Consider the following 20,051-nt stretch of genomic DNA (forward strand, 5'->3'; position numbering starts at 1 on the left):
GTGGACAGTGGGGATTTAAATCTTAAAAAAAAAAAAAATCTTCCATATAAAAGAGCACCACAGACGAAGTGGAGTAAAAAAAACAAAAAAAAAAACAAAAACCATGAAAGTGACAGGAATGGATTTTCAACTGTTATTTTGAAAGAGAAGTAAAGCTGTTTGACACAAAAACTATGATTTGAAGACCCTAAAAATTTGGATGCTAATTTAAGGAATACCTAGGGACAGAATCCACAACTAATATACTGTTTTGGAAGAGGTTGAAAATCATGGGAAACTGACCAAAAAGCTTTCGTTAGACTGATCAAACTGTAAAGAATGCTATGGCAGTCCACATGCTAGTTATAAAACATGTGAAAAACGACCTACACATGTAAGAGATATATATGTACTTGTAACAGTAGTATCAAAAGCGAAAAATAGCCATATAAGATATGCAATATCCTGTTCAATTAAAGGTACTGTAAGTAAGGGGAAGTGCTGCTGGTCTTCAATAACAAACTACAAACGATAAAGACAACACACAAGTCGGGATATTATGTACACTCTTTAACCTCCAGTAATTCTGCCTTATTTAGCCATGTATTTATTGCCTTAAAAGCTAGTGACGTTTGCCATGAGGTATTTTTAGGCATCTCCACATAATGGCATTTCAGTTTTAATCTATACCTCATACTGGCTAAAAATATAATCACATTGCCGAAGAAACAACAGTAGCAAAATCTAATCTAAAATAACATTAAAACACACACTGCTTGAGTACACTGCAGTACATATACGAACAACATGGAGGCATACATGTACACACAAACATACACAGGCACACACACACACATGTACAGAAAACAACCACAACCTGAAATGGATTACATGACAAACACTAAAAAAACCAAGGGTCATAGCACTATAGTGATCATTAAAAAAATTAGAAAAATAAATAACAAATATATGAATCTCACTGCCCAATCACAAGTTTCAGTCCGAAATAAATTTAGTTTCATTTCACAAAAGGGCATATTACTGAGCATGAAAGCATCCTCTCTTCTGGAAAAAAAAAATCCAAAGGTCAGCTACATCAAAAGAGTACAAATGATTTGAGTTAATCTTTCCCCTCCTACTCCACTGAGATGAATCAAGCATGCCAATGACTTTGGCTTTTAGCACAATGAAATGGCTCTGTATGTCACATATCTTTAATAGCAGACAGGGAATATTTCCCATTTCACTTCTAACGTACAAATTCATACGAATAAGAGTTTCCACTTGGGCATTTAGCCACCACATATGTTTAAGTTTTAGAAAAAGACAGTTTTCACTGAAAGTCTGCAACTGTTCCTCTTGACCTACGTGCAGCTTGAACTCCCAAGTTCATTGACCATATCTACAAAAAGATTAAAAATCATTCAAAAATCCATATAAATTCCTGAATCACTACCAAATTTCAATCATCTGTTCCTTGTGTCATTATCAAATTTTCCTGCAAGTTTCATACAAGTCCATCAACAACTTTTTTAGTTACTTTGCACACAGACAAACACACACACAAACAAACAAGCAAACACCGATGAAAACATAACCTCCTTCCTTGTTGGAGGTAATAAACACACAAACCACACATGCTTACATGATTTTAACTTCTTATCCAATCACATGACATTACAGTCCTGTTCGGGGAGGGGGGGGGGGGGGGCTGAGGGAAATATGAGTTAAAACGTTCTAGTTGTAACCTCAATATCTTTGGCAATTTAATGTCTGTAGAGGGTTAAGCATAATCATCTGGGAGAAATGCATGCAGATTTTTTTCTTACCCTTTTTAGTCCAAGACCTCTCTCATGCATATAGCCCAAGTTGAACATGGCCTGGGCATTGTGCTGCTGCTCAAATGCTAGCCTGTAGTGCAGGGCGGCGGTCTCATAGTCCACTTCAGTGCCAAAGCCATAGTAGTGGTAGTCCCCTAGTTTTACCCTGGCATGTGTGTAACCTGGGTAAAAGCGCAGCACAGAAAATGACCATAAACAAGCAGATCCTTGTATAGAATCACACACAGATTTACTTGTGAATGGTCACAGGAAATTCAGTGTCATGTTTATTCAATCTTTCGTACAATTTCAGATTTGTCATCAAACTTTACTGCAGCATCCATCATTGGCAGTGAAATCATTGATGAACAAATGGACATGGTCTGCACTTCAAGGTACTAACCAAAACAAAATGTTTGGTTAAACTTTTGTTCACTCAAATCCACAACAAAATGAAATACACAGATCTATATTCTTGTTTCTCAACAGGCTACAGGCTATCAAGACACAAATATGCAAACTTCAGCATCTAACTTTGATGATGAAAAAGTTTCGGCACTCCTAGAGGTACATCACTTGTGTGGATGGAACAGATATAAATAATATCAAGGTAGGCACACTATGTTTTAAAATGAACTAGATAGTGGGGCGGGGTGGGGAGTAGTGTTCAGACATTTGAAGGACAACTTTAATATCCAACCACTGGCACTTATTTCCAAATTTCTTCCATTTACCTGATCTCCAAGCCTCTCTACTGGATATCCAAACAAAAATGCATAATCATGTTGCTATGAATACTGGGACCACTAGAAACATTATTTTGATGTTCCTAATTGTGCATCCCAACTTCTTCCTACTTGGACAGACATGTGCTGCCATGTGTTTTGAAGGATACATTATAGTGATGGGAGTTAGACAATGACAAGCTATTTCTTACTTATACCAGTCATCATCAACAATGTCTTGAATATCCCAGTAGCTTAGCAATTTGTGAATTCCATCTTTCATTAATTACCGAGCAATTAAACGAGAGGTCTCCTCAAATGAAGAAGTGACATTAACCTGCAAAAAGGCATGCATTTATCTTCACAAATCTAATTGCACCGAAAAGGAAATTTTGCCTGGGCACAAAGTCTATCAAACATAACGTTAGTAATGTCATCTATAAATCATTCAACAAAAGTGGGATACAAAGAGGCTGTATGGCAGCAGCTCCAGGAATGACAAAGACATTAACATGAATGACATGTCAGTACATACCTGTCAGCATGAATGTGTGCATAAAGATAGGCCAAAGACTTCATATATTGCACCCTCATCACTTCACATCCTTGATGAGGGGGCATTCAACCTCAAGTTTTTACATCAGCTACATTGTACATGATGTGTAGAAAGGTTGTCGATTTCAAGGTGGAATTCAAACTTTATTCAAGATGAAAGTGTCATCACTGTGACACTCCAAAAGTGGAGGTTGAGGCGCTTAAAGATGCCAAAACAAATTCAGGGCTCTTCCTGATTCTTTGCCCTCTTACTGCTAACGACTACCCCAACTACACTAAATTTCCACATTGCCACTGGGGCAAAGGTCATCTCTACGGAATACTGGCAGTAAAAGACATTTTAATGAAGGGGGGGGGGGGGAATGTAATATGCATTTGTACCATCAGACAGTTGATCTATTGTAAGACCAGAAACATTCCCGGTATGAAACTTTTGCGAATTGAGCGATGGCATTTTTTGTGGCATAAACTTTCGCTAATTGCTACTGGCACTCAGTGCATTATGCAGACCCAAAACTTTCATGTGAATTTTACTTTCGCGAATCACGGCTCTTCATGAAATTTACAAAAATTTCATGCATGCGAAAATTTCTTCTTTTACAGCATCTCCTGACTTGAACTCTCACCTTGTGCGGCTGCTCTCTGCCACTGGAGGAGGGCCCTCTGGTATGTCTCATTCAAGCCAAACATGTTGGCCTCACCTACAGAAGGGAAAAAGGTACAAACAGGGGGTGTGTCACATATCATATGTTCCTTTGGCAAACATCACAAAATTTTGCAAGATTACAGAATATCTCCCAATATCATGCATGAAATCTTAAGGTAATACACCTCAGAGTTTTTCAAACAGCAATGAAAACCAAACCTCATGTCAGTGGAGAGTATGCCCCTTTTTTGTACTGAGAATAATGGTTTGAATTTTTCAGGGTCTGAATAAATTTACTGGAAATCCAGAATTGTTTTTCCCTCTATCATAAAGTTTCCAGTTTTATTATTCTGAGAATTACCTTCCTCTACAATATACCAACTAATGAAAGGAATCCAATTTTCATGGTTACTAAAGGGACACATGAACTTTTAAGCTGATCTTCAAGTTTAATAAGATCAACATGACATGAAATGACGGTATCCTGTGTGTGTGTTTTCAATGACATTTCAATTTCCAAATAAAAATGAAAACAATTTCAAACTTTTTCATCCAGCCATACGTATGCAAATAAAACAAGTGATAAAGAAATTAGTCCTGTAAATTTTGATAACAATTTGAAGTGAAATCTAAAAACACGAAATAAAACAGAGCAGGGAAACCAACAGCACACCATAATTACAAGTTAATCTTAACTTAAGATCGTCTTAAATCCTTTGCAAAAAAAAATGTACCACTGCAATAGTAGATCATCCTACATAAAGTATATCACTTGGCTTCCACCTTGCTCATGTCAAGAAGTTTTTATCCTTTTTTTCATTCCACCCACCACTACTGCAGCTGTCATTGCTGCCAACATCACACCACAAATTTCTCCGGAGGAATTTTACAGGGGAATTTATAAGAGTTCATGATAGCGTTATCATCAAGGTATTTACTTTCCTACAATTTTTCATTTTCTCTCATTTTTTAGGCCATGCTTGGTTGTTTTGGCTCTATTTGTTTTTGTTTCATTCTCTTGTTCTTGTCTTTTGCCCTTCTCTAGCTTAATGGGGAGAAACACATGGCACCTGTACATTAAGATGGATACACACAGGCCTCTTGAGAGAATGCTCATAAAACGTCTGCCTGCCTATCATGACCTGTCACTAAGACGGTGGCGTTTATGGGGGGAAAGATAAATCAGAGCTGTTTTGCCCGCCGGACGTCTGCAAAGTTGAAACATGCTATGAAAATCATCAGCAGCCCAATCTAAACAAACTGGAATGCCGGCGGACACATCATTCTTTTGAAGTGTACGCCCGTATGCAAGACCTCCCAAAGGCACAGAATATACTCTTCCTTGGCTGTTGATACAGGTATACAGTCGAGTTGTAAATCAACAATTGCATTATAGCGCATGGATGCTGGCAGAAATACTACACTGGCATTTGTCTGTTTACACAGAGATAAAAGATGCATAAAAACTTCATCATTTCTCTTCTTCGCTAGTAGACGAAAAGAATATTTACAGGCCTTTCTAATCTATGATTAAGGAGGTATTTGTCTAGTTCTGCTTGAAAACAGCTGGAATGTTGGATGCACACAAGAGTAGAAGAAACCCCCAACAGATGCCAACTCTCACTATGAATGATGTGCCTGGTAAATATTGCAACCTTCATCATTTCAACAGTCACCCAGTAAACTCTCCTAATCTCATTGAAAATGCAGCACGGAAGGCTCCAAGGATCTACAGCAAAGGAAGTCGACATGGCACCGTGTTCTCTTCTGAGGGTTATATATGAATACATGCCACGATGGTAAAAGTGTTATGGATTCTTTTTCCATCATTAAACCTATCAATTGAGTCATTTAAAAATGACACAAAGTTTCACTTCTTTGCCACATCACAACAGACCAATTTGCAGTAAGAGATGGCTCAAATGACCCCAAATCTTAAAAATATTGAAACAAAACTGTTGCAAATCTAGATATCACCCACTTGCATAATCTAACTTGCTTTTATGCTAACATGCTCCCTTGAATGCTAAGGAGAGTTCTTTCACTGCAACATAAAAGAAGCAGTTCAAGTGCTGTCTATGACATTGCTCATCACATATCTGTGCCCCATTATGCTAGCTCTCTTTGTCTCTCTACATTGTACAGTACTTGATTGCAATATTGAAGTCATGATTCTAAAGAGCATAGGAAACAACTCTGTTACTATGCTTCATTTAAGGCTTTCAGTTTAAGTATCATTTATACTCTCATCATTACGGACAGTCATTTGACTGTGTGTGTGTGTGTGTGTGTGTGTGTGTGTGTGTGTGTGAGTGTCAAATGATATGACACTTTGAGACACGGATAGAATATCAATGCATTCAATGTTGAGCAATATTTTCTGCCACACCAGTGCTCAAAGACTTAGATGCACATGTGTGCAGTGAGTAATCATTATCTAAAGTTTCCAGTTTGCTGGGAGTGAAAGTATGCCAATTCTGGTCTAATCCCTGCAACGGGTTTGCATATGCACACTTGCCATTATAAATTCTGGAATTTCATTTCTCCGACGCCACAAGCACTGAATGATGAATGTACACTCTAAGCCAGATTGTTGCCTAACAGCAAACAACTACAGAGATTAATTTGTGTTGAAATATCTAACCATAAAAAAAATACAATAATGCTTTTTCATTGCTTATACAAATATTTTCTGAAAATCTGATGTCAAAAGGTAATCAATAGATGCTCACAATGACCTATACACCTATATCAATGCCATTCACAAAAATCATTTAAAACACAAACAGACAAGCCCAGAGAAAGATTCAAAATGAAGCAGTATAATGAATACTCTATGAATTTTGTTGATGATCCCTTTGCTATCACTATCAATTTTATTTTAATGCATTCACTACCCCAACACATTCCATTTTTAAAAATCATTTTATGTCTCCAAAAGACCCGCAACTTAAAAACAGAATCATTAGTACTGTAATTGGACTTACGTGTAACACAAACACTTTTCTCTATACTTATCAAGGTCGAAAGACAAACAGCATTACATCATTGACTAATATCTCAAAACCCAGTCATTTAGTCAGTCTCATAATGTTTGATAATGAAATTAACTGGAGATGCAAGGTAACCAAGAAGAGAGGTTATCACACAGGGAAATAGCTACAACTCTGTGCAGTGTAAAGAACTTGACAAGAAGAGTCACAGTTTGGGCACTTTCTGTCTTGTTACACCATCCTTCCATCCAGTAAGCAAAGATGCATGGGTGATTGAACTGGCCTTGCTTTTCACAAACTACTGGGTGCCATTAATTTAAGGTCTGAGTGAAATTGTCAACTTAGACAGCTCCTCTGAAGCACACACATCATTTGATATTCATCAAGTCTAATTTTCTGCAAATTGGGACTTCCTGACGTTTTCACTAGTAGTTGAAACGTGCAATCGTGGAATACAGCAACGGACAGCGAAATCGGTATCATTCACTCATTTTCACGGAGAAGTGTACACATCCATTCACACAGTAGGCACCCTGAGATTTAGGTACATATGAACTCTATCATCACACAATTTGTTCATGTACTGTGTAATGTATACTAGAACATGTATGTGTGCGCATCACATTCATGGTGGGATCAGAGATACTGTAAAAGTGGATATTTTCGCGTGACTAATTTTTCGCGCTTGGCCGGGTCGGAAGAGTTTCGCGTGTTTTTAATTCCACAGAATCAAGACATCACGCACAGGCACATATGGCAAGCAAAAATATTCGCGTGCTTTTATTTTCGCGCTAGTTTCTGGTTGCGCGAAATGCGCGAAAATTTGAACTCCGCGAAAATTTCCACTTTTACAGTAATCTAATAGTGATGTGTGCTGTTAAATTTGTAAATAGCACCTGACTCGTGAAGTTCACAAGATAAAAAGCCATCAAAATGTATGGAATATACAGTACTTGCTGGATAGAGAAACATTCTCCTCAGAGTTTTTACTCTTTGCTTGTGAAAATTGTAAACATCACTTGCAAATCATGCAGGGAAAGGGAGGGGGGAGGAATAAAGCAGTGTCATCATTACTTCTCACAGTGACTTGCCAGACTCATGGGACAGTTGTATCAAATGTAACTCTCTTTCAATAATAAAATTTCACCAAGTGTTCACCATGTTCTTCACGAAAAGTGAAGTGGAACCAGGAATGTGACTCTCAAAAACATGGGGGGAGGCATTTTCTGTGTTTTGCATTCTGAGCTGGGGGGGGGGGGGGGGGTGTATGATAACACACCATACTAACTTGCCCAGATTCAGTGAAACATAAGACCCAGAATTTTTGATAGTACGGCAGAAACATTACTTTCTGAGCTACATCACCAGCATACATGCTACTAGTGTACCATAGTATCACTACACACTGAATTTGCGTATAAATCTACAGGGCTCACAAACAGACTAGAGCTACTGATCTTCACGACTCAGCTGCTTATTCACCAGGAAACAGGAAAATTTGTATACTGAACGCCTGCATTTCTTGCTGGCTGAAACTAAGCTTGACTGCAAATCTTACTTTTTTTATGATTTTTTTTTATTGGAATTCCGTTTGATGTCACCATAGTTTTCGCAATGAAACAAATACAAACATTCAACTAAATCAACGCAATCAAACTGAAAATAAAAAACAACTTCTGCTTCATCGTACAAGATATACAAATGAAAAAAACAACAACAACAGCATGACATGCAAGCCTGCTTAATGATACAAAATAGACAAATGAAAGAATAGCATGGCATGAGAGCCTCAGTAAACTAAAATCTTATAAAACCTTCTTGCATTAATCAAACGAAATCTCTTTTTTTTATCATTACATCAAAATAATAACCCATATCCCTAAATCCACCCTAACCACCAGTCCCCCACCCCTCACTCTACCTACCTAAAACAGTGTACTCATCCCTGTCAACACTTGTCACACGCATACTTTTTTTAACATTGTTCTAAAGCACACACACACACTGTTCTAAAACACACACACACTCACACATACACACACACACACACACACACACACACACACACATACAAAACAACATCCACAGAACAAACACAATCTCATACTCAGATCTGTTACTGCATTTTCCCTTACTCTTTTTGCTACTGGCAATGCATTGAGATGGATATGTTCACTATATCATGTAAATGTTAATGGTCTTGCCAAAGTAGGAAATGGGCAGTCACTCTCACTATCCACGACAATCTTACCACTACTTTCCGTTTCATAAGCATGAACAGTATACAGAAGATCTATTGCACTCTCTTGCTAGAGAAGACAGGGGGCGCTTCATCTTACCTTTGTCAAGGAGGAATGCCACGTTGCTCTGGGCGACCTCGTAGCCCAGCTCGGCGGCGAAGGAGTACAGCATGAGTGCTGATGGGATCTTCCTCTCCACGTAGGCCTTCCTGGCGGACTCCAGGAGACTGCTCCACTCCCCTCTCTCAGCTACATTCTTGTACAGCTACAGTTTTGGATGGATGATATAATATAATAACACCCATGTCAGAACATGACCACTACTGACTGGTGAACTCACATTCAGGTCATGGGTCCGTGCACAGTCAGTTGTGCAACATGCACTCTGTGCGATGGTCAGGCAGCAAACAGGCACGAGTTTGTTGCCTGCATGCTCCACTGAACAGCATCACATTGTGCACATACACATCACAGGGGCGTGGTGAGTTTTCTGATGTGAAGCCAGCTGCAATGCACACACTTTAAAGGGACTGTACAGTACTGGTTGAGGTGAGGATTCGGGTTTATAACACTTTTTGGTGAGATGATGAGAAACTTCTTCTGGAATATGAAAGAGCATGTAATTTCAAGAAGGATTCAACGATTATTTAATGAAAATTGGCCTTGAAGTAGATGAGATATCAAAAAAATTGATCCGAATAGAATTAACAGGCCACGACTTTTATTAGGATCTCTTTGTTTTTCCTTGTTTTTAGATATCTCAGTCATTTCAAGACCCATTTTCATCAAATAAACTTGTGATTCCCCTTAGAATTGTATGCTCTTTAACATTTCATAGAGTGGTTTCTAAATATCTTGCAAAACATTATGAGCTGAATTCTCACCTCAACCAGTACTGTACAGTCCCTTTAAGTGGGACATGTGGTGTCGTTAGTCTGCAAAGGGCTCTTAAAACACACACCATTTTGAGCTCCATCAGTACAGTCCATGATGTGGATACCAAATATGGAGTTGTAAAGCCCAAATGAACATGTCTACTGATGTCAAATGCATTTCAAGGCAAGAAAAAATATTTGTCTAGAAGACTGTCTTCTTGCAACACATGAAAAAGAGTAATTAGTTCCTCACATACATTGTATGAATGCAAGATATGCAGTATAGGGTATTCACACTGATGGAAGACACACTCAGTATGAAGTGCCCTTCTACAATTCACACCAATGTGAATACCCTCCCACTTGTACCACATCAACCCAATACATTCATAAATGCGCACTATTCATATATCACACTGAACATGAACATGATGACTTATCCAGAAAAGGTAACAAGCCCATTATTACTGAGAATCTCAGAAACAGATGGCAGAATGTCTCGTTCCCTAATGTTCCTTGTTTAATCGCACTTAATGAAATTCATGAGACAAGCAATTTCACAGTTCCACTCAACTAGACATTCTAAAATATCCATCAATGAAAAGAAGTGCTTCGTACATATAAGTATTCAGAATTCCTGTCTACAGAATAAGGCATTACAATAAACATCTAAAAAAGATTACCCACTGAGTGCACGTTTTGCTCTTGACGAATGTTCAGATGAAAATAACTCTTTTGTCACTACGGAGACCAAACATTTCGCAAGGATGTTCTTACTTTGTGGTCACACAACTTCCTATCAAAATCATTCTCAATATACATTGCTATTTTCCTCCCAACCGGCAGACTGAGGAAACTAGAACTGCATGTCTGAGAAGAGAGGCATTTGCACTTCAATGGAATGTCTCCCCTAGATAAAGGTAGTGCCACTTCCAAACGTGTTTTCAGTACCACTTTGTGACAGTGGAAGGAAATAATCATGCCACTTGCACATGTGACCTCATGCGACTGACCTCCACAGCTGTGTGACACGACCTCATGACCCCCGTCCCCGTGGCATGCATCTGTGCCAGGTTGTAGATCCCAAGGATGTGACCCGACTGGGAGGCCAGGTTAAAATACTTCACAGCCATCTTGTAATCCCGCTTCACTCCGAGGCCACCTGTTTGAAAATACAGTGAGAGAAAAGAGAGAGAGAGAGAAAGAAAAGGGGAGGGGGAAGGAGTTGTGGTGGAGGATGAGAAAAATGAGAGACAGGTTACGAAAGGTGTGAAAGTAGGCAATATGGCTTTGAAGGGGAATTCACCCCAAATACAAACATGGATTCAGTAAATGATGCAGCACACTGTGACCTGGACTAGCGTCATACCCCAGGATGGGGCATTATGTAGCGCCATCTTATGTTTGTAGGATGTACAGTTACACACTGCTGTTGTGGTGGCCAAATTTTAGCAACTGGTGATAATGATCCCAATGACAGTTAAGCACTGTTATGACATATCTAATGTAATTACAATAATGATAATAACGCTCTCTTTATAATTTTAGAGGAACTAATGGGAAAAAAGTTTGGCCTGCTTATTCATTCTGTGCAAGAAGTTGTAGGTAATTTCCGATCTTTTTCAAAATCTAATATCAAATTTACATCGGGAGAACCAAGATCCATATCTTAAAAGGAATTAATATACACACACATATATATATATATATATATATATATATATATAATTTGGGGCATAGGGGGAATTTCCATGTGAAAACCAGGTATCCTAAGGGGAATCCGTCCTTTGGGCAAAATTTTCGATTCCCCTTAGCGTTTTCAATGCTTGTTTACGAGTTTTCCTGTACCCCTACACTCTTGAAACTGCGCGAAATGAAATGTAGAGTGCAGCAGAGAATATTGCACTATGGGAGAGTTCTCCTAATGCACCCTTTATTTTGGCACATGGATTTGTTATATAATTCCCCTTAGCGCATTTTAATGCACTAAGGGCAATTGTTAATATACAAAAAATCTATGATGCAATATTTATCATATACAACAAAGGAAATAATATCCTTTGGTTATACAGTAAAGTTTAGATAAGCTACAAGTTTTCATTTATCAACTATGGGATCAGTTGTTTCATTAAAATGTTTGTTTTTGTCTTTTTTATAAATTTCTCCCTAATTACCAAATTATCATAAAAAATGTTAACAAATTATGGAATTCCCCATATGCCCCAAAATAGCATATATATATATTTTGTCCATTGGTGCTACATAATCTTCTTGTACAGAGCAGCAAAAAATTGCTTTTCCTAATCTTTTTTTTTTTTTGGGGGGGGGGGTACTTCATGGTACAGTGTCAAAAAAAAAAAAAATTAAACAAAATGGCAGATTTCTATTTGGTATCCCAGGGTACCCTAAAAGTGCATCAAATGCAGAAATTTTAGCAGTATATATCTGTGAAGTTGAGCAAAATCAGACAATCCATTCAAAAAATATGAATTTTATGAAGTTTAGGTTATGCTTTCATCGTTTGATATCAGAAAGCTCCCCCCCCCCCCCCAAGTTACAAAATACAATTTTTATAGTAACATCCTCATCAACTGAGATGGCAAATGCTGTTTGTCAACAAACATCTTACAGCCTACATGAGTCAATCACGAATAATGCAATAAGAAAGTGGACAAGAGAGGCTGTGGGGGAGCACCTCATTCTTAAATAGTACCCGTACTCACTGTAGTACATGGTGCCCAGGTGCAGCTGACCATCCACATAGCCTTGGTCTGCTGCCTGTTGGAAGTACTGGAAAGCTCGGGTGTAATCCTGGGTGAGGGTTGGCATGCGAGAGGGGGCAGGGGGAACCAAAGGAGTAATCCAGGGTTACACAAGTGATGTATTCACACTGCAGCACATCTTATTTAACATTTTCATTAACACTGAATAGTATGGTGCATTGGATGTGTAAAAAAACTGAAAGACTGTGAATCACAATATCTCCCTTGTATAATCTCATTACAGACACTAAAACTTGCTAGAGGAGGAGAGGGAAAGATATTACAGAGATGTTGACCGCTACAAGTTATATATCCTTTCTGGAATATTGGCACAGAAGCAGTAAAAGATGGGAGTTCAGCTGTCGCAGTGAGAGCCTCTCTGATAATCTCAACAGAAGGGGGGGGGAATGACTTTGAAGCTGTTATCAAGTTAAAAAAGTAGAAAATCTGTTTGAAAAGGGGAAAACAATTCAAAAGAGCGCATATATATTATATATCAATTCATCCATTCATTGCATTCATTCATTCATACATTCATTCATTCATTCATTCAGTCAGTCAGTCAGTTATTCATTACTTTATGGTCAAGACTGGCTACATAAATACACACTGACTGTCATCTTTTTGTCGTACTTCGCATATCCAGGTAAAGCCTTGATGCTTTTTGAATTCACCAGAGTTTTGTGTTCCTGTGGGTTTTTTTTTTTTCTATATTCCTTTACAGGTACCACCTTAACTTACCCTGTCCACTCCCTGGCCATGCAGATAGAGGAGACCAAGACCATTCTGCCCAATGGGGTTGTTCTGGTCAGCGGCCTTCTTGAAGTACTTCATGGCTGTATCATTGTCCTGCTTCACCAGAGGGCCTCCTTCAGAATACATCTTTGATGAATGAAATCAAGATAGAATAATGATAACATAACACTAACATACAGTAGCGTATCTGAGCAAGAAAGATCCTAGGTTTTCATTCATCATTGTTACATAGTTGGAATTTGGATGCTTTCATACATTTTCACATAATATACACATACCTTTGGTACATATACAGTATACATACACATGTAATATTGATTGAAATTGATGAAGAAGATTTGATGGAGATCTACACAATTATCAATATTTCCAGGGGAAAAGAATGAATAGTACTAGCTATATGCCATATATTTTGTGTTCTTTTTCTGAAAACTCTTGTCAAACAAGAAGTAGATGTGAGGGGAGAAGGTACAGTAATCAAAGTAGCCAACTTTTAACATGATTTGCGTGCAGAATGCTTTTCATCATGATTATCATGAAACACTATATGCTTGGATTACCACACGCCATGGCTAAAGCAAACGATAGATCTTGAGCTCGGTCAATTACCTTTCCCAAGTAGGCCTGTGCAGTTGCATCCCCCGTCTCAGCAGCTTGGGTGAAGTACTCGAATGCTCTCTGCGAGTTTTGAGGGAGAAAACAAGGAAACACTGACAGTTAAGAGAGTGGAATACTACATGAAATTATTTTGTGCACTCTCTGTTTAGGTTTTTTACAGTGAACAGTTTGTTGCAGTTTTAATCTGTACAATACAGCTTGATATATATTCATATCATAGCATCACACACAAAAGGGTATAAAGAAACTAAATAGAAAATTGCAGTCTACACCCTGCAAAGGCTACAGATAATCATTAATGTTGTAATAGAGGAACTTATGCTCATAAAAGTGCATAGCCCTTTCTCGCCATTGAATCTACAGTGGAAAACCACTATTTTTTCATGACTCTAGAATTTATGTATACCTCATATTTATATATCTTTTCTTTCCTCTCTTTTTACCAAAGCAACATAAGTTTTGCCCTGTAGTACATATAGGTGTACACTACATGTGTAATGAGATCTGCATATCAATGCTACATGGGTACTTAGTACTGACAGATGTTTTGGATCCAGGGGAGGATATTGGTTGAAGTACTAGACATCCCCAATCCCAAAGAAGGTGTAACTTTTGGAGATGCACTCACCCTATGATTCTGGAGGACTCCACGCCCACCTTGGTAATTCAGCTGTCCTAATCCAACCTGTAGGAAATCAGAGAAGGACAATATTCACACTACAACAAACAAAGGACCTAGTGCAGTGGGTCTAACCCTTACCTGTATCACTAGTTCACCTTCCACACATTCTTGCAGAAAAAATTACACATTATAAAACTTGTGGAGGGGCATTGTGTTCATTTGTATATTCTATCAAACTGGTGGTAATACCTGTTAGGTTTGTAGAAAATTTAACCATGAATTTGAACGACCAAACATTTTACAAAGAAAATGAGATTTTAAATGTGAGAATTGGCAATAATGTTGCCCCCACCCCCACAGTGCCCAAGGGGGGGGGGGCATCTCTTGAGCAGCCAAGAACATATCTGATGCACAGTCACCAATGGACTTACTCATAGCACTAAACTCAGCTCTATCAATTCTAGTTTTACAGAAGATTTTTAGAGATTCCTTAATTTGGGGGCTTTGGGACCCACGTGGGGGGGGGGGGGGCATTGTGCCCATTTTAACAAATTAAGATCATGAAGAAGCTGAAAATGTAAAAAGTTTATCCACAAAGCAGAACAGATGTCACACAATGAACTATCTCAATAGCTTAGTTTAGCCTTCAGCTCACGTGACTGAGCTGATATATAGACAAAGGTTGCAGCTTACGTTAAGAGCCTCAGTAGCAAGGCATGAGAAATGTTGTATGAAGTCTTGTCTATCCTTGGCATTCTTTGACGAGATGATATAAATGGAAATAACACCACAAAGCTTCATTCTCATAAGGCGTGTCTTCATCAGCCCGAAGTTCAAACTAGCGGGACATTTTGCGGTCTTAGAAAATAGCCCGATACAGCGAATGTGCATCTTCATCAGCTCGAACAGCCAGCTTCGGGTTAGTCCGAAAATTGACGCATGCGCACTTTGCAATATTACCCTGCCTGGCTCGTGGTTCGAAAGTGGATTTCCCCGCTCAAAATCTCCTATATCACCGTATGTACGATACTACAACCAGGGAGGTGAGCAGTACAGCAAATTCTCTCCAAAGGGATATTAATAACGCTACTCTTTCTTCGGTCCAGTGAGGCATCTTATATGAAATAAACGAATTGCAATGTTTAAACAAATCCAAAATGCACACATTCTGCAAGAATCTTCAGCTATTAGGTAGAGTGAGAAGAAGAAGAAGTTTACCAAAAAAAAAAAAAAATCAGCTAGCATGCACGGCACCGAGTTTTCATAGGGAGGTGAGAGAAATCACCTCCCTGGTTTTAAAGATGACAACAACAGTAGGCCTATAGTACACACATGTGATCCTTGAATACACCGTGCGTGCAATGTACTATACACAATCACTAGCTTGTACATGCGCTTTACATTGCCAGCTGGTTAACCATGCAGAAGCGGTGAGGGATCGAGAAAATTTCGGACTGATGGAGACGCACCCAAAATGGCGCGCTATTTCACGAATTAGCACTCTAGTTGACGAACTAGACCAAGATTTTGGGGGAAATTTTCCCGATCAAATAGCGCGCTATTCGCGTCTTCACTACACAGATAGCGCGCTATTTTGACATCGGACTAGTTTGGTAACCGCAAGATAGCCCGCTATTTTGAAACTTCAGGCTGATGAAGACACGCCTATTTTGATGTACTGAAAATAACTACCTAATATAAATCTACTTAATGTACTTTTGTCTACTGATTCCTTTGGTCTTTTTTTTTTTGCATTCTGAAACAGAAGACAAATTTGTTGTTATTTGATATCATACTAAAGTTGGACTATTAAACAACATGCTCAACAAAAGCCATTCATTCTGCTACTTTGGTATTAAGCCAAGTTGTTCCCCTGACTGCACTTAAAGTATTATTTCAAACTCTTATTTCAAGTATAAAGTGGTGATGGATCAGATGATATGCAATGCCATGCTGACTGGATCTTGTAAATCACATAACTTGAGTTCTCAGACATCTTTACACCGTGATCATTTCAGTTAAAACCGCAATTGAATGAGACAAATAGTTCCATTAAAGATCTGAGTGAGATAATGTTCCCTTCGACAGCATAAGCAAAAAGAGAATAACCTGAGCATTGACATCCCCCTTGTCGGCCAGGAACTGGTAGTACTGGATGAGATCGTCGTCGAGCATTCCTGCGTCTGCGTCAGGATCTTCGTTCTCATCAAAGAGGCGCACACGCATGGTGATTGAGCCACCAGCTGTGGAAACATTAGCAGCCACTGTGGAGAATAACCAGGAAGTGCTTTTTATAGTTATCTTCAGACCTTTTTTTTTTTGGACACTCAATCTTTATCACTAATCCCCATCATCTCATATAAACTGAGAAATTTCTAAGATCATGATATTTGATACTGGATACATTCGCCTTATGGCAAGTAACTACAATTTGCTTCCAGTGTTCAATGACATTCTATAATTGTTTTTTTTTTCAAGGTGCGTTTAAAAAAATACTATGATGTTTTAAAGGAGACTGCTCCTAAACTGTTCAAGAGCATTCTTTGCTGGAGTGTGGGCTGTTGGTGGTATAGGCCATAAGGAGTGTCTTGATATTGCCAGACTTATGTCTAGCAGCACAAGTTCCAATAACAATCATTTCTCACAAATTTACATACTAATAGCCTGTTATATACACTCGCATACATTCAGAGCAACAAAAACAAAAATAAGAAAATAATACGAGTGCTTTCACCTTTACGACAATGATGACGAAGTTAATGTTCAAAATGATAGCAATGCTTATTATCAGTAGCAGCACCAGCTAAAGAAGAAGATGAAACAGAAGAGGCTGGTTCAAAAGTTGTGCAATTATCATGGTGCTGCTGACAAGATAATTGTCACTGAGTCAGAATGAGAGTATGGAGTAAAGAATACACACACAGTAAAATAAAGATAAATAAAATATTAGAAGCAAAATGACATGTTATTCATCATTCACTCGTGTAGTAGAAATAATCAGTCGATCACTTTGCCATAAAAACATACTTACCTTTACTTGCCACTCTCTTGTAATAAGTCAGGGCTGTTTCACAGTTCTGTGCAACTCCAACTCCAGACCAGAATCTATAACCCTGTTGATACAAAAGCGACAAATTATTATCCTCTTTGTAATTCTTATATTGTTTCTCATCAAAGAACTCTGACTGCCATAATGCAGCACAAACTGCAACACTTTAAATCTAACATCCTAAAAAATAAGCAAGCTCATACTTGATGAAACTTCAAAAAAAGTTTCCAAATTTTCAAAGTTTTAGACATATAAGCCATGCCAAAGGCCTCTATAAAAACGGAATGATACTTTGACAATGTTCTTATGTTTCATTCTAGAATCAAAAGAAAAATACAAAATCAATATATCCATGCGAAAAAGTAATATCAACTGATTACGGGAAATTCATATAGATTAAATATTTGATGATCTACCATAACTAGATATGTATGTCACAAAACTATATGTACACATATAGAAAGGTAAACAGGCTTCGTAGCTCTCTAAATTTCATGATGAATACCTACAAATTACAACCATTGAAACTTTTACCCTCCCCTGCCCCATTGCAAGGGGAAAATAGTATTTGCCTTAACAGTATTGAATGAAACCCACGCACAAACCGATTTCTTTTCTAAATAATATTGTCATCTCTATCTTGCTGCAAAACGTGACGCAGCCCACTCACCATCATCATCTGGCCGAAGGAATCCCCACCAAGAGCTGAGAAGGTGTAGTAGACCAAAGCTCTGGACTGGCTGGAGTTGGTACCTATCCCTGTTGCATGGATGAACCCTAGACCCTACAATGCATTGTAAAACAGATAGAGAGAGAGAGAGAGAGGGTGTGATAATTGAACAGGGATATCAAACTGATTGAATGAGAGGGCCTGAAAATACATTTATGAAAAGCTACTTTGTACAAAAAAAAAAAAGGGTCTGAACACTGATATTACCAGGGCCTGAATATAGGCTTTTGCCTGAAAACCGGCATTCTTAATTAAAATAACAGAAGTTTATGACAGGATAGAAAGAAACTGACAAATGCACATATACCTTTACAATGGAATCTTATCACAAACCCCATGCACATAAATGCTTCATCACTTTACAATATATGTCTAAAATTGATATACTGTAACAATAATCATCCACGAAATTCTCTTAGGTGGCCATGTATAGAGGATATTTCTCTCACAGCAAAAATAGGATCAAGCAAATCTCACCAGAAATACCGGTTGAAGCAAAAATCTACATTCCACATTATTTAATTTGATGCAAAGTTGAACACCAATTATAGAAGGCATCCCTAGATGACAAGTTGGTCTGGTCTGTGGGGAAAACTACCTCACCTTAAAGACCTCACTTAAAAGAACAAGTTAATGGACAAGAATGCAAATGTTTCACACAAATCATTTTACGTAACAAATATTGATGTCAGTTTACAAGGACTCTCTTTATGCTAATGACAATCTAAAGGGTTACAGTTGTATTTAAAATGAACCTCCAACTGGAGAAGAACTTCCAGTATCAGTACAGCAGATGACATTTTATTTATAATACTGGCAATAAAAATTGCTATATAAGATCAAACATGAATCATCAAATTATGGATAATCGCACTCTTAAAAAGTATCACCAGTAACTGTTCAAGCTAATAGGACACACATAAACATAAATAGCACACATTCAATCTCAATATTTCCTGTCATAAAGAAAGGATTATGTGGCATATGGGATACAATAAGATGCCATGATGCTATTTTATAGCTCACCTAAACAGATAATAAAATGGAAAATCAACATTTCTAAGCTTTTTCTTTTTATCACTACATGCACCGTAAGCATACAGATCTATAAATTGTAGCAGTAACTCACAACCCATCTTTGTTTCTAAAAGAGGCACAAACATTTATTGTACCAACCTAACCTTAGGTGGCAGCGATGAATCAAAAATTTCTGCTAATACACTTTTATGACTAATGGTAAAACACAAGATACATTTTTAAAGAGTGCATAAAATCATCTCTCATCTCCGAAGAATGTAAATCTACATCGTAATGGATAATTTGCTTTCCCACAAACACACACACACACACACACACACACACACACATGATTCATCTTGATTTATGGCAATGACAAGGCATCCAGCATCTCTCCCATCCCCTTCATTACCTTCCTGAACTAGTTACAGGCATAAATGCTTAAGGGAACCTCGAATGCACTTGATACACTCTTAAACCTTCTGTACCGTATGTCCCCCAAAAAAATTACAATGGTACCCTCCGCAACAATAACTTTAAAAATAGTGTATCAATCCAAACACAATTTCAGGGTATGAAACTGTAACTCATTGCCCACGTCTTGCAGAAAAACCCCATTCAATTTGCTTCAGTGGTCAAAGAGAAATGAAGATTTTTGTAGGGC

The 20,051-nt window shown here is 38.1% G+C and overlaps 1 protein-coding gene across 1 annotated transcript in view; it reads right to left on the reverse strand.

The window, feature by feature from the left end:
* Positions 1 to 20,051, reverse strand: part of LOC139723915 (protein sel-1 homolog 1-like) — a 79,957-nt gene that overhangs the window by 52,501 nt on the left and 7,405 nt on the right. The window contains exons 6-16 of the mRNA XM_071635120.1: positions 18,311 to 18,424; positions 17,623 to 17,704; positions 16,701 to 16,855; positions 14,598 to 14,654; positions 13,961 to 14,029; positions 13,337 to 13,477; positions 12,557 to 12,644; positions 10,847 to 10,995; positions 9,058 to 9,223; positions 3,706 to 3,780; positions 1,809 to 1,981 (exon numbers count right to left, since the gene is read on the reverse strand). Of these exons, the coding sequence (XP_071491221.1) occupies positions 1,809 to 1,981; positions 3,706 to 3,780; positions 9,058 to 9,223; positions 10,847 to 10,995; positions 12,557 to 12,644; positions 13,337 to 13,477; positions 13,961 to 14,029; positions 14,598 to 14,654; positions 16,701 to 16,855; positions 17,623 to 17,704; positions 18,311 to 18,424 (1,269 nt within the window). The remainder of the gene's footprint in view (positions 1 to 1,808; positions 1,982 to 3,705; positions 3,781 to 9,057; positions 9,224 to 10,846; positions 10,996 to 12,556; positions 12,645 to 13,336; positions 13,478 to 13,960; positions 14,030 to 14,597; positions 14,655 to 16,700; positions 16,856 to 17,622; positions 17,705 to 18,310; positions 18,425 to 20,051) is intronic.

The sequence above is a fragment of the Diadema antillarum genome, unplaced genomic scaffold, assembly GCF_040938485.1.
Source record: "Diadema antillarum isolate AM-2024a unplaced genomic scaffold, OU_Dant_1.0 scf00000202, whole genome shotgun sequence".
NCBI lineage: Eukaryota > Metazoa > Echinodermata > Echinoidea > Diadematoida > Diadematidae > Diadema > Diadema antillarum.